General features: G+C 33.9%; 3 protein-coding genes across 3 annotated transcripts in view; 2 read left to right on the forward strand and 1 right to left on the reverse strand.

Moving 5' to 3' along the window:
- Positions 1-222: 222 nt before the first annotated feature.
- Positions 223-4,579, reverse strand: LOC140059367 (uncharacterized protein MT2135-like). Its single transcript, XM_072105254.1, has 12 exons — positions 4,550-4,579; positions 4,100-4,201; positions 3,493-3,651; positions 3,071-3,110; positions 2,780-2,916; positions 2,408-2,575; positions 2,127-2,261; positions 1,531-1,626; positions 1,185-1,264; positions 912-1,094; positions 469-649; positions 223-387 (listed from the first exon to the last, which is right to left on the reverse strand). Exons 1-12 carry the CDS (start codon positions 4,577-4,579, stop codon positions 223-225), a joined length of 1,476 nt encoding a protein of 491 aa, XP_071961355.1.
- Positions 4,580-6,053: 1,474 nt separating this feature from the next.
- On the forward strand, positions 6,054-7,613 carry LOC140059368 (uncharacterized). The gene is made up of 3 exons (XM_072105255.1): positions 6,054-6,120; positions 6,469-6,647; positions 6,927-7,613. Exons 1-3 carry the CDS (start codon positions 6,054-6,056, stop codon positions 7,560-7,562), a joined length of 882 nt encoding a protein of 293 aa, XP_071961356.1. The 3' UTR covers positions 7,563-7,613.
- Positions 7,614-8,078: 465 nt separating this feature from the next.
- The window catches only part of LOC140059306 (F-box only protein 7-like), a 36,542-nt gene continuing 29,061 nt past the window's right edge, over positions 8,079-15,559 (forward strand). The window contains exon 1 of the mRNA XM_072105178.1: positions 8,079-8,237. Within this exon, the coding sequence (XP_071961279.1) occupies positions 8,131-8,237 (107 nt within the window). The 5' untranslated portion in view covers positions 8,079-8,130. The remainder of the gene's footprint in view (positions 8,238-15,559) is intronic.

Consider the following 15,559-nt stretch of genomic DNA (forward strand, 5'->3'; position numbering starts at 1 on the left):
ACTTGCAAAGTTAATAAATTTAGGATAATTATCTTAAGTAGATCTTTAATCAAGCAAGTTTACTATTGTTTTTTCTTTGTTGTTGAACAAACTTAAGTCTAAGCTTAGTTGTATTGCAATACATAGCCCTATTGCAATTTTATCTTATTTCTCATGATATGAAGTATAGCTAGTAACGGTAAATAGATATAAAGTATCTTAAAATGTATTGCAAACGTAAGATCATAGTAGAAATATTAACCCTAGGACAATAGTAACTTTTATAAGTGTTTGCCCAATCGTAGTTACTGATTTTGCTCCTGAACCAGGATCGGTATCGTCAGGAAGCCACGGCTCATAGTTAATCCACACCTCATCAGAAGAAGATGATTCCATCTTTTCTAATATCTAGAATATATAAGGTATCTGAATGTTACTATTTGATAAAAATCGTTTCATTTTGCAATATCTTATTTCAGTTTTCTTTACCATTTCTTGCTGGAACCCGTTCTTAGGAATGCTGTATTCATAACCTTCTTGGCACTCACTACTGTCATAAGCTGGACTCTGTCCACTTAGTGTCCAGTCGTCTGGGTCAGTCCTACTCTGGCAAGCACTTGTCAAATTTCGTTTACATTCGTCTGTTGCGTGCCAACGTCTTGTAGATAGTCTAATATTCGGAGAAACATCAAAATAGATATCGAACAGGATTTTTTAGGAAGTTTTTCTTCAGTAGAGAATTATTTTTGACTGGTCTCATACTGTATTACAGAACTTAGTGAAGTTCTAAATATGGAAAGCCATCAAGCTATGGTCTAAAGTTCGGATTATTTTGAATGGTAACCAATGGGCTATGATAATAATATTAAAATAATTAATTAGTATTTATATTATTAGTCATGATAGAAATTCAGTTTGGTTATCATCTTTACCGAATATAGACGCATGATTGTGACGTCAATTTGATACTTGGTTCATTTTCGGCCCACGTGGAAACGGCAGTGCGCATGAGTGACGGGTTGAGCATATCTGCAGACGATATTTGAACGCCGCAACGCACAAGCTCGCTGAAATCAGTGATGATACCAGTGGACCGTGGTCCTGAGTAGAATGGTCTGTAATACAATGGTAAAACGTTATCAACAAGACAATTATGTGATTGTGTTGCGTGATTAGAATGAAGCAAAAAATATTGATATACGAACCCAAATTTAGTTGCGTCACCATAGAAACGTAAAGTAGTGTTTCTGTAGTACCGTCCACCACAATCGGGATAGTTTTTAAACTATGAATTGCAAGAAAAAATCAAGAACATATTTTAAAGATGTACCGTATTGTCCCCAAAAACATGAAAAATAAAGATTATTAAATTCAGACTAGGATCAAAGTGAATAACTATTATGTGACATTAAAATGGAATATTAAACAAAAATTTAAACAAAACAATTTTAGGGGGACAATATATCTTAAATTTTCGTAACGAATTTCAAATTTGTATTTATTTTTTCTGAATCCACTCTCTTGAAAAAAAGTGGAAATACGTTTACTTACGCTTTTCATATTTCTACCGTCCCAATATGCAGGATGCATGTAAACTTCACCGTGCAAAAAGGCGCCATTTCCATTTATTACAATTGTTTTTCCAGTCTGAAAAAAAAAAATAGTTTTTGGAAAATATTGACTAGTGAAATTGTTTTCAATTTAAAAGTTTTGTATTTATTTGATAACTTAACCGGGGTAGTCCTAATAATGTGCACCCAGAACACCTCCAGAAGGATTTCGAACGCATTGAGTCGGATGCCTCTCATCCTCTCCACAAAGTGATCATAGACCAACTTAATCCAAGTGGTAGATTGAGGCTCCTCAGTGTGAAAACAAATCGATTTGCTAAATCCTTTATTCCCTCCGGTATCATCCAGTACAACAGGAAGTCAAGAAGAAAATTTTTTCTTGTAATTTTTTAGATGTTTTTATATGAATGGTTTTATGCTATATTTGTTTTTATTGTGTTTTCTTTGTTATTATGACGAGCAATGAATTTCCTTTTTGAGGATCAATAAAAGTTATCTTATCTTATCTTATGTGCAGCGCATTGAGAACTTGCTAATTATATGCGCTATATAATAATGAACTATTATTATTTTTACCTCTCTCATGCGTCTCATGGTAGGCCATTGACCATTAAACTCATGTTGTAGATAGTCTGGTGTCAGAACTCGATCTCCAATAGTTGATTGGATTATTTCGTTTACTACTGCATCGGTCGTTTGAATATAATCTTCCTAGAAATAAAAATATGTGAGTTTTTATATAGGCATATATATCGACAATCATTGATTATTCATATGACGTCAGTTGTTAGCTACTGATTGGTCGAAAGTACGAGTATATTATCCACCTCAACTTGTTATAATTGTTATGCGCATGCGTTGAAACATGAATGATTCATACTAACATCAATCATTATGCGTATAATTTCATTTTCGTTGCCAGGCATATTAAGCCAATCTTCGATCTCCTGTAGTCCGTCTCGAAAAGGTCGGTTTGTCGGTAGGCACAACAGAGCAGCTTCAAGATTAAGATGAGCCATCCTCAACTACTCCAAATGAGAAAAGAAAATACTGTATTTTAGCAATATTGATATTAGATATGGACTGCTCCCAAGAAAAAATGTATAGAATCATTATCAATTGTTCTTTTTATGTAACTAAGTTAAAGTGTGGAGGTATAGTTTTGTACCTCCCAAAGTATGGAGCATATTGAACTAAGTAAAATAAACCTCTCTAAACAATCCGCTTACCTCGTCGTAACACCACCAAAGATCAATCTCAAATCCACGCACACCCATGTTCAGCATATCCGTGAATGTAAACTCCTGGTTAGCCACGCCTAAACACAGTGGGTCGTAAGGGGGTGGCCATTCGCATGTGTCATAGTCTAAGAAAAAGAAGTAAATATTTTAGGCCTAGAATGATAACATTCCATGATCTTTGTGATGGTTGTATCACTGGAGATTAAACGGAACGGCTTTGGTACCATATAGGCCTACAATAACATATTCATCATTTATTCATGATTATTTGATACTCACCTCCATATCCATCTGCTCTAGTACTGAATGCATTATGTCCCTAATGTAAAAACACAATAAAGAAACATACTATTTGTTGTGTTTTGTCATATTAAATGTCCCCAATGTAAAAACAAACTCACAATTTGGAAAGCTTGAATATCGAAGTATAAAAAAACTATTCAGCAACTTTTTAAATATATAAATTACCTTTTGATTTTTTTTTTAAACATGCATATATAAACAAAAAGAAAAAACACTTTAAACTTACGTCAAATATTTGTAGCATCGTTAACGGTTCATCTATCTGGAAAATTACAGTGAAATCATTATTTTAAGAAAAGTTAAATCATCGCCGAATCTGTTTATGATACAGTGTGGAATATGATACAGTGTGAGAATGGAATATGTACCAGCCTTCTACTAACATAGGCATTGCCTACCTGAACTTCTCTTTGAGTCTTGAGGGCAAAGGTAAGCCAGGGGTCAATCGGAACTGACCCTCTGACGCAGTGTCCACCGCGCGTACACGTAAGAGTGCCGTTGTAAACGCCAGGTTGAAACGGATATGAATCCGGTAGACATGGTTCACGCTCGGTACACTATCATTAAAATAGTAAAACAAGTTATTGAATGATTTATTACATACATATTAATTGAAGGAAGAGAGGTGGTGAAAGTTTAAAATTTTGTTAGGCGTACTTAGAAGGCACTATCATCATTCTGTCAAGATATTTTTATTTGTCCACTACACTGTATATATTTTTTAACAACAAAATATGAGTTAGGACTTGAAATTGGAGTAAAATATGTGCACATTTAATGTTCTAGTAAGGCCTACAACAAAACTTATTTGAAACTGTATATGGGTCAGCCCAAAATATTTGTTATTTTAGAAATGAATGCTTTAGAAAAGTTACCGCTATTATTTAAGAGCTGTATTGTTGCTGCATAATCTTGCCGACACAACAGATAACAATGGTAAACTGATACTGATTATTTTAACAATAGGCCTAGGCCTAAGCATTGTTTGAATAAAGACTGCCGTACCTGGTTACACCCAGTAGCAGCACTGAGTGGATCGCATGGTTCTATAGGCGGTACGCTTGATGTTGATGAGTATACCCTTGCTGTTGCTAAAAGCAGGCATAGCTTATATCAAACATAAAAAAAGTATAAAAATAATGAGGCATCATCATAAATTTCAGAGTGAAAATTTAGATCGTTTTACTTTATTGTTTTATTCTCCATGACGAGATCGATCGAAACTCCATACCTTTATGCATTAAAAAAAAAACATTGTAATCGTTATAATTGTATATCTTCTTTATATTGTTTACTTCTTTATCATGATTGTCGTCCTTTTTAACCCATACTGTCTGGGTCACTCCTTGTAAATAATTTATGGTGAAATAACAAAAAATAGATATAACCAGGTTGAGTATACCAAAACAGAGCCAGTTTTTCCAAAACACAATGATCAAATATTTCATTCCTTACCTTTATACTTTTAAATATGAAGTACTTCATTGTAGACAGAATTAGCTACCGCTCCACACGGAATCAGCACATCAACGGCAATAATCTAGGCCTATATCATGATTTTTGGCCTAGTATTATCTAATCCCATTACGTAGATAACAAACTCATCGTTATACATATCACTTGAAATTAGTAACCTGAACATGCAAATTGAATATTAGACTTTCATGTATTTACTTAAATTATAACAATGCATTGCACATGTGCAAATAAGATTACGAACTTTATGTCTGTTTGAATTCATTTAAAAAAAATTCGATCAGATAAGAACATGAAGAAGACAGCTGACATTAGTACACAATACATGCAGTTTATGATAACGATGGAATATTCAGCCCGATGAAAATGGTCATATACCATCATGTGTAATATTTCAATGTTCTATTTTGAAAATAAATTAAACAATATGTAGGCCTGTATGTTAAAATCTTTCCCTTTTATTGTATATGTTATATGTCAGATGATAAATATTGTATATATTGTGTATTATGTATATATTGTATGTGCACAGCCAAATTAAAGTCTAGTCTAGTCTGAACTTTCCTTTTGGCTAGCTGTGCACGAAATATAGTAGGCCTTCGTGAATGAAGTTGAACTGATGAAAACGAAATGATTTATGCCAACTAAAAGGGTCCTACAAAAAAACGAAGCTACAGCTTTTTTATGCAGGATCCCTGTTTTCAGTTGTACTGTAATTATGATGTACTGTAATTGATGACTAAATAAATGTGGAATAAATAAATAAAATAAATAAATAAAAGAAAGACATTTTTATAGACCAATTTGCGATAATTTATATAATATAGTTTTTTGATAGGCATAATCGTTTATATTTAAATTACTTGTTATTGAAAAAAAGCTACGATTTAATACATCATTTGTGTGCTGTTATTAAAACAAACACAACTTCAATTTAAAACACGATACAAAATAATAAATACGAAAATGATTTGAATTACAATTTTATTATAAATAGTTGTGTTGAACTGAATAATAAAAATAAATAGATATTTCCTGCCAGGGATTAAGTTTAGATTCGAATGTATTTTTTAGCATATTTTGTCAATAGTTTACTATTAATCAACAGCGTATAGGGTGTTTCCCAATACTCGTGCTATTGTTGTATTCAAACATCCCGCCATTCTGGTCAGCCCACCGCATTGTATGTAGTCGGCAACGCTTTTACTACATAAATTATTGTTCAGCATTGTGGTACCGCGCTTCTTAGGATGTTTGCAGGGCGTAGTGCATGCAGTCAGGACCACCTAAACATCATTGTTAAAAGCAGTAACAATATTAGCCAATGAAAACAAGGAGTAAAACTTGCTGTCCAATAGCAGGATCTGGCTGAGTGAGTAAGAGAATATAAATCACAACATTTTTTACATTTTGCATCAAACTTGTCCTACACATCACAACCAACAGAGCAAAATTTATTCGTATCATTCAGAAGTTAAACGCCATGGAGAACCAGAGTAAACTTGAAGCCATCTCTTTTGATGTAGGCCTACAATCTCAACCAAAATATGGTAAGTTTTTATACTAAATAGATCCCTTTTTGTAGCTTTAAAGGTTTATGCAAACTTGGCTCCTCATAAACTAAATGATATATTTTTATAATTCCCTAAAGATTGACGGAGTAAATATTGTGGTTTTAGCCTTTGGGCTACCTTACATTATATGATAAATTTTGCAATGCAAATCAATATTTTTTTATTTATATATTAATTGACTATTTTAGCCCCACCAAATAGTTGACTGTTGGTTACTGCCTCCTGCGCGGAGCGCAACTACTTGTTCAGGAGAAAAACAAATTTACGATAATCGCATTTTAACAAACTGTTAATTGTATCTAAAATATTTTTATTTCATTTCAGTAATTCCTGAAGGAGTATTTGATGGCCCACCACTTAAAAGACTTCGTCGTAAACGAACTGTGTACAGTGACCAAGAGGTGCATCTTCTGGAAAGCGTCTTTAAGACTAATCGTTATCCTGACATTACCATAAGAGAAACCATTTCCGGCGTCATTAAAATCAACGAATCTAGAATACAGGTACGCGTATCATTTATTATTTGATGATATCCTTTTAAAAATTAAATTTAAAGCAATATTATTGTAAAGTGACTGATTGCCGACGATCCCTTTTTGTTACAGATACTGTTAGTCACTTTTTGCCGACAAACTGTCAATCTTTTTACTACACTACTAGCTAACTTTCATGTCGTCCTCTCCTGTCTCAGTGACAAGATTGGAAATGCTGTAGAATGTTCGCTCACATAAGTTTATTAATAATTGAATTACTAATTACTTATGTATATATTTTTTTCTTAGACGTGGTTCCAACATAGACGAAGACGTGAACGCACCGAAGTTCGAAACTATGTTCGTGAAATCTTGCCCACTTCAAACGAAGATGCTACTAAGATTCAGAAACCAAAACAAGAACAGCCATCTCCTCAACAACCACGATCATCATCTCCTGAGAAACCAACAATGGAACCAAAGACAGCTTTTCCATTCGCGCCAGTGGCACCACACGTAGCAACCAAACGAAGCCTTCATCATGTACCTACTTCTGTATGCAAAACCTCAAAGCAAATTCCACATCCATTGATTTTGAAGTCTGACAAATTGAGGTCATCCGTTCATGAGAAACGCCCTTCAGTACCATCATATATCTATCCTAATGTTCCAGTACCTTTTGTAACTTATCCTGTGTACTATCGTGTACAGAGAAGTCGCTTACCTCAGTGTGTGCACCTACCAATCGTACCATCAGCTCTCCCTGCTTGGCCACTGGAGCCTCATCATCGAAGAACCGCTGATCCACCCATTAGCTTAGACATAAAGCAACCACAATCAGCTCTCTCTGCTTGGCCACTGGAGCCTCATCATCCAAGAACCGCTGATCCACCCATTAGCTTAGACATAAAGCAACCACAATTCTGTAGACCGTGGTCTAATTAGATAATCCAAACTCGAAAATAAATTAGATTATTATGCTTACAAAATTTAAAATAATTGTTAAAAATGACGCTTGAATTAATTATATTAGATATTATTGTAAAATAATTTGTGATAATTCTGATTGAACTTAATAAACAACTGTTAATTAATTATTATCATGCAAAGTATTACTTACATTGTAACTTTTAAAAATATCGTTGATGTTAATAAATAATAATTATTAATTTTAAATGAATGTTCCTTTTTATTACATTTTCATTCCAATGCTTTTCAATTTAAATTTCAATCAATTCAATTAAATGTTTATTTCAGACAAGTCCATATCAAGAGAAAAAAGCAGTAATACATATAATAATACAAATAAATAGTTGCATAAGGAGATTCGACTACAGAAAAGAGAGTTACATGATTGTTAACAAACAAGGTTGCCTATTAAAATATTTTTGTTGATTTTACTTGCTGCTATTTTACAAAGTTGTTGTCATTATCCACCGTTTGAGGGCGCTTTTTAATGTTAAATTGATGAAAAAAGCTACAGTGCGCACGACGTAAACAAACAATAAACGTAATGAAATTACAACTAAGATTTGAGAAAAATATTGAACGGGTTGAGCTGAATGGGAGTGAAAATGAAACATTAAAATCATTAATTGATGCGGCAGAAAACTGTTTTAGGTATGTGAACAATTCTATATAATGATAAAACCAATCTAAATTCCAGGATCGCTAGGCCTATGTGTGGCGGTTGTACTACTTCCCGTACGCCGCGATAGGGTCGCGTCTGTGCTTGTAAATGTCATAAGCAGGCAGGTGAGGTTCAGCCTAGCTAGGCCTAGGTTTTTTGGCTAATAGTCTATGATTGATGAGCCTAGCTATGCTTATTATAGTAGTAAGTAGCTAGTAGTAGTAGTATCCTACAAATCATATTTTATATTAAGTATTTATTTGCGACGTATAGGCCTAGCCTAGGCCTAGTTTTTATGGGGATATGACCGGTTGGGCCGCCGACAAGTTGAGCCGCCGGTGATTTCTATGAAACGCCCAGTGCATGCGTCTTTTACGACATTTCGCGTAGTGATTAGGATGGTGTCCTAGTACATAAGTTCATGGTCTTGGTTTATTGTGTCATGAAAATAAATAATATATAATTACATATTATAATTAACAACACAGCAAAGGAAAGTAGTAATATTTAATAATGTAATTGTTTTTAATCTTTCGAGGAAAAAATTCAGTGCACTCATAATTTTTTCTCGCCGCGTGTAGGCCTACCACGTAAAGTCACGTTGTCCTCTCTCAGGACTAATTAATAGAGTATTAACATTCTTCGAATGAGGTTAAATAAATATTATTTTTTATTTACTAATCTTTTAATATCATATTTTATTGAATTTTACAATGTTAATACACAAAATATTTTACTAAAAAACGTGATTTTATGTAATTATTTTACCGAAAAATGGAGTAAGCCTACCTAGGCCTAGTTGTTTACGTCATTTTTGGCACTTTCGGTGATGTTTTATATTTTGGAATCTACAAGCCAGATTTTCATAATTATTTCTTTAATTATACTATTTAATAATATATATACTAAAAACCATGATATATAAACTTTTGAATGTACATCGATCCCTAATATAAATTGAACGAGCACCGGCGAAAGTTAGCATTTGGCGTTCCATAAAAAATAACGTTTTTCTGGTGGCGGCTCAACTTGTCGGCGGCTCAACTTGGCCTAATCCGTTTTTATGGAATGTAACATTAGGTCATTTATTGTGTATGGAGCGCCAAATATGCATTTGGTCATTGTCACTATCAGTGTTGTAACTGGCAATCTTGACCTTTTTGATATGTACTTCTGAAACAGAATTCTTAGATTTTTTGTTATAATACTATCCCAGGTAGGGCCTACCTTGAGTAGCATAACAAAGTTTCAGCGATTCATTTTGCGAATAGCATAGCGGTGTCATATGTCTAAAATTTGACTCATCTGGTGTACTGTACAAACATAATTTTTCCCAAAAGCCAGTATATTATATATTTTATATAATTTCATATATATTTTTTTTTAGTAAATTACTACTATGATTTGGTAGTCATCTTGATTTATAGATTATTTAGGAATTTGTAAAACTTTAATGTTAAATGTTAGAAACTTTTCCATCACTTCTGACGCAATCTGTTAATTGCATTAACTTTCAATGAAATAACAGTAACTTTACTGTAAGTGTAAAGCTTTTTAATCGTAAGCTGCTGCTTACATTTTAGGCAAAAGTTGTTAAAATCTATCCAAAAAAAAACTTTCCGTTAACATGTGTAACCTCTGAAACAGGTTTAATACGGTTTATTGTATTTTATTACACAATAAATATTTGTTTAACCTCCTCTTTATTCCACTTAGCTTCACAAAAAATAGTAGAAATCGGTGCTTTCAGAGCTTCGTGATCTTTATATATTTCTTCACCATCCTCTTATTACTCCGAACTCTTCTATAACTGGAGAGATCCTCCACTATTGAGATCATCAGACGGCATCCAACAAACATGCAGCGTTTCAACCCTGAACCATAACGCTTCCTTGTTGGTGGATCATCTGTGTCGCCCCAACAATTCTGTGAACCTGGTCATTCTCCTTGCAGCTATTAAGTAAGTCCTGAGGCGGATTGCAATATAAAGACTTTGTCTTAGGCTTAGATCTAAGCCCCTAGCGAAAGTCTTAGTTAAGCCTCTCAGCAAAGTCGATTGCAATATAGCGGTCTTAACTGAGACTTTATTAGTAAAGAATTTCAAACAATCAAACCAGCCTATAGTTACCGACAAATGAGGGCGCTATACCAACAAGTGCAAATAGAGTAAGTTAACAATAAGGAGTAGCGACAAGCTCCTCAGTAGGACATATTGAGGCCATTTTAATGCATGAATGGACACACTGCCTATTCAATAGCGTTAAGATTACGTAAATACTAGGAGATTTTAGCAAATAATTTAAAATATTGGCAACAAAATTGTATGTAATTTGATAGTAAATATTGGTTAATTAATACATGCTTAAAGTTTAAAAACAAATACTTAAAAAAAATAAATTTTAAATATGCTACTATGTAGTCTTTTCTTGGTCAAAATAGTGTAGCGCTAGGCCGCGTATGGAGAATATGTGTACAGCTTGTTGGTGCGGTTGTGGACCGCTAATAGTAATTGATCGTCAGGTAGGTGTGGGCCTATACAGATTTTATCTATTGAAACAATTGGTAGACAAAAATAATAATACACATGTCTTATAGTTCAATACCCCTTTTCTACACTAGTATCATAAAATCAATTCACAGCAATATTTAAAGAAGTTAATTTCGCCATGATATTACAAGCTAGCCTAGGAGCGCTCCCGTCGCGCGGTTAGCGTAAGCCTGCCTAGAGGAGGCTTAGAATCTAAGACCACGGCGCTGAAATTCTAAGCCTAAGACTTCTTATTGCAATGGTCTTAAATCTAAAACCATCGTTGCTAAGGGTTTCATCTTGGGCTTAAGTCTAAGACCGCGGTTAAGACCTTTATTGCAATCGGCCCCTGGTACTTTGAATACTGTACTTTCTTTCAATACAATGGAACTGTTAACTCGATTATTATCAGTATCTTTGATTCCTCCAACCATAACACTGCATCTGGTCTCAGTGTAGTTCGAACAACTTGAGGAAATTGTAATTTCTTACCCACATCAGCTTCATTTAACTGCCATGATTGTGCTGTCTGTGGTGGATTTGTTTTAGTAACCGTTGTGGTTGGTGCAATTGCCTCAGATCTGATACTATTAAAATTGGACTGTGGCTTTCATATCTTGGTGAAACCCAATCAATAATGAGAGTAAAATAGCCCAATGTTTTAAGATAGACCCGTTGGGTCCAGGCCTACAAGATTTACACGAAGATCCACACGGCCAATTCCCTTTTTATTGAAACTTTTATGACTTGAAATATACGAATGTATTCATGACAGCACGTTCTGCTTTGCACCTGTTTTTAATCTTTCAACATCTTTGATTGATATGGTTCTATATATTTGTCCATATTTGTCGAACACTTTGTAGCAAAGTATCATTTTTCATAGAGTAGGTCCCCAGCAATCGCTTAAACAATTCTTTCTCAAAGGCCATAGCAGTGATTTGATGTATTCTGGTGCATCAGTTGTATAATTTGCCACGGATGAAACCATTAAGTGACCCCTTCTGCCAGTATGACTAATTGAACCTTCATGGAGAGCGGACACGGATAAAATAGTGCTGTGGAAAGTGTCCTAAATCCGACCAAATTGGACTTTAATTACTAGTTAACGACCATATTGAGAATTATAGACGCACAGTCTCAACTAATTTATATATTTTGTGATTTGTTTTGCTCTATTTTACTGGTTTTCCGAATTTTAAAACCATGACTACCAACGAGGCCAGTAGTAGACGTACCCGCAGTAGCCAACCGGACCAGGTAGACAATGAGGTAAACATGCATACTTTGCATGCATTGTTAACCAAATTAGACGCTGATATGAACTCCCGGTTTGACGCGCTAGCGTCTCAAATGAGCAAGGTTAATGCAGACATTAAAGGCATTCGAACTGATATGGCTGACTTGGAGACAGGGGTGAAGCATATGGACAAAGATATTCTTGAAATTAAGGAGGAAACCATACCAAAGTTGGAGTCAGAACTTAAGGATAAAATTCAAGAACTGAATGCTAGCAGGTTAGAGTCGGAGTTTTACAGTAAAAAAGCAAATTTATTGTTCTTTAACATCCCTCAATCCAGTGCAAGTGAGGACACAGAGAATGTCCTACGGAAGGTGCTGACCAAAGTAAACACCGCTGCTGACGATATCGAGTTTGCAAATGTCCACATCTGCCTACCAAGTCTGTAACGACTACTAAGCCCATCATAGCAAAATTTCTTAAAATGAAAGATCGTGAGGCCGTTTTGAATTACATTGCTGGGAAACCGGTTGTTGTTGTTCCACATCTGCCTACAGCCATGCAACAGGAACGGAAAAGGCTCATTCCAATTCGAAACAAGCTGTTAGACAGTGGGAAGAACGCCAAAATACGAGTTCAAGGCACCAAGGTAGCTATCTTCGTTGACAAGGTAATATGGAAAGAGAATTTGTAAATTGTTTACTATTCCATTTCAACATTAACTCATTTTTTAACTTCGAAATGCCGGACGGTACTGTAGTCGTTTTATTTGCCATTTTCAACATTTAATTTATTTCATGAACTTCCCAACTGTTTAATGAACTTCCGTACTGTTTAGAATGAGAATCGTTTATTTTCCTTTATTTATTGAACTATGCAAATGCCGGCAGTACTTTATGGAGTGAGAAACTGTAAATTGTTTGTATTTCCATTCTCACATTAATTAATTATTTCATAAATTTTTAAAATGCAAGTACTGTAGTATGAGATTTCATTGATCTTTCTATCTGTCCACACGTTAAATTCAAACATCATACAGTATGGACCTTTCCCCAGTAACACATTGTTCTTGTCCTCTTCGTTTTTCACTTTCTGCCTAGATAAGTATATGTGTTTAAGTGTGTATAATATGTTATATGTTGGCATGGTACTCTTTTTTTTTACATATATATTTCATTATGCGTTATATTTAATGACCTATTACATTCCATTTTATATTATTCAAGTAAATGACTAACTATTGTAATTGCTGTTCAAAAGACATTAGAAGTCATCAGTCAACGATTGTTTGTAATATTTGTAACTCTTTTTACCATACACATTGTATTTATACCGATGTTAATGCTAATGAAGACTGGTTTTGTTTTCAATGTACTGGAAATGTCTTTCCTTTCAACCATTACATTGACGACGATGAATTTAAATTTGCTTTATTCAGTCTTAATAATACCCTTGAATATAATAGAATGTTAAATCTGAAATTTAATCCATTTATCTTTAACGATGTGATAAATAACTCTAATAATTTAATTGATTATGACAATACCACATTCATGTTCTTATACCTTTGATCATAACATCTCAGCTACATGTGAAAAGGACTTTTCCATCTTACATATAAATCCACGAAGTTTCAATAAAAACGTTTATTGATTAGCACGTTCCTCACTAGTTTAAGGCATACCTTTTCGATTCTAGCTTTATCAGAAACCTGGTTTAAAGAGGATGGTTCCAATTTAATCCACATAGATAACTATAACTTGGTTAATACACCACGCTGTGGAAGAAGAAGTGGTGGTGTTGCTATCTATGTTCATAATACAATCTCATTTCGAATTCGGAATGATTTAAAATTAATTGACAAACCGTCTGAGCACTTTGATCATTCTGAATCTATCTTTATTGAAATAACAGTTCCCGGTAGTAAAAACATTGTCGTTGGCAATATCTATCGTGCTCATCGTACCAATATTGAAACATTTTTTTATGATCTTACAAATTGTCTCACAAAAATTAATACTGAAGAAAAACAATGTTATATATCCGGTGATTTTAATCTTGACCTTCTACATTCTAATGACAATCACATTACTAATGAGTTCCTCTCTATTTTTTATAACCATAATATGTTTCCTCTTATCGATAGACCCACCAGAATTACCCCTTCAACAGCTTCCTTAATTGATAACATTTTCACTAACGTTTTTACTCATTATATAAAATCGGGTGTTGTTATTGCCGATGTTTCTGATCATTATCCTGTTTACCAAATCACTAAATCAACTCCAATTAGCAACGCAAATACCGCAAATAAAATTTCCACTCGTTTATTTAACCAAACTAGAATTCAACACTTTTTTGAAAATTTAAGCTTGGTTGATTGGAGTTGTATTACTGATCTTGATTCTTCTGACCATGCATATAATGTTTTCATCGATAAATTCACAGAGGTCTACAATGTACATTTTCCCATCTCTAAACATTCCAACAACAATTCCCGGCGTCGTTGTATTCCTCAAAAACCTTGGATTACTTCGGCGATCCTAAAATCAATAACTCGAAAAGATAAATTATACAAAAAGTATGCAAGTAACCCTACTGAATCCAACAAAACGTCTTATGTTAATTATCGTAATAAACTTACTTTTTTAATCAGGATTTCTAAACAGCAGTATTATGCTGAAAAGCTTGAGGAAACAAAATTTAATTCAAAACAGACTTGGAATGTTCTCAATAACATTATGGGTAGACAAAACAATAAACACATATCATCATTTTTTTAAATAAATGATATACATACAGTATATCTGATTCTCAAATTATTGCTGATAACTTTAATAATTACTTTGTCAACATTGGTCCTGAATACCTACGTAAAATTCCTCAATCTGATATTACTTTTAATTTTTTTATAAATAACATAAAATCACCCGTTAGCTCTCTGTTTTTTTTACCAACTGATAAAGATGAAGTACTCACAATATTCAGAAATCTGAAATCTGGTGCTAGCAGCGGTTTCGATGACATTAAACCAGATATTATTAAATCTGTTGGGGAATTAATAGCATCTCCACTTGTTCATATTTTTAATTTATCACTAGCTACCGGTATTGTCCCGGAGAAGCTGAAAATTGCCAAGATAATTCCCGTCTTTAAAGCCCCATTCCCTACGTTTTTTAGATCTAATTTAAGATCACAAACTATATTGAATGTAAAAATAATACTATATGGTCCTATTGCGATAACTTTTTTCGTCTTTAAACGGTTAAAAATGTGAAAAATAAGCCGATTCTAATAATTATAGCGGCCCGCTATAAATCCCAAAATGCATTGCGCGCGGATTGATATTTTTGTTTTTCACCTGTAATTCGCCCACTTTTCGATCGATCGTGAGGCCAAAACAAATGGAAGACTCCTAATTTTTCAGCGAAAATACCGGGTTTTCCCCAATTTGTATCAACGGGGTCTGGCAAAAATAGAAAGACAATTAATGCAGCAACTATACAACGTCAGGCTAGGTATATAGCTCGCGTACGATGTTCGTA

Source organism: Antedon mediterranea, chromosome 9 (genome assembly GCF_964355755.1).
Source record: "Antedon mediterranea chromosome 9, ecAntMedi1.1, whole genome shotgun sequence".
Lineage (NCBI taxonomy): Eukaryota > Metazoa > Echinodermata > Crinoidea > Comatulida > Antedonidae > Antedon > Antedon mediterranea.

Coding starts and splice junctions, on each gene's coding strand:
- LOC140059368 (XM_072105255.1), top strand. CDS start 6,054: ATGGAGAACCAGAGTAAACTTGAAGCCATCTCTTTTGATGTAGGCCTA. Junction 6,121..6,468: donor ACAATCTCAACCAAAATATG/GTAAGTTTTTAT, acceptor ATTTCATTTCAG/TAATTCCTGAAGGAGTATTT. Junction 6,648..6,926: donor TCAACGAATCTAGAATACAG/GTACGCGTATCA, acceptor TTTTTTTCTTAG/ACGTGGTTCCAACATAGACG.
- LOC140059367 (XM_072105254.1), bottom strand. CDS start 4,579: ATGAAGTACTTCATATTTAAAAGTATAAAG. Junction 2,576..2,779: donor TTTGGTGGTGTTACGACGAG/GTAAGCGGATTG, acceptor CATTTGGAGTAG/TTGAGGATGGCTCATCTTAA. Junction 2,262..2,407: donor TGAATCATTCATGTTTCAAC/GCATGCGCATAA, acceptor TTTTATTTCTAG/GAAGATTATATTCAAACGAC.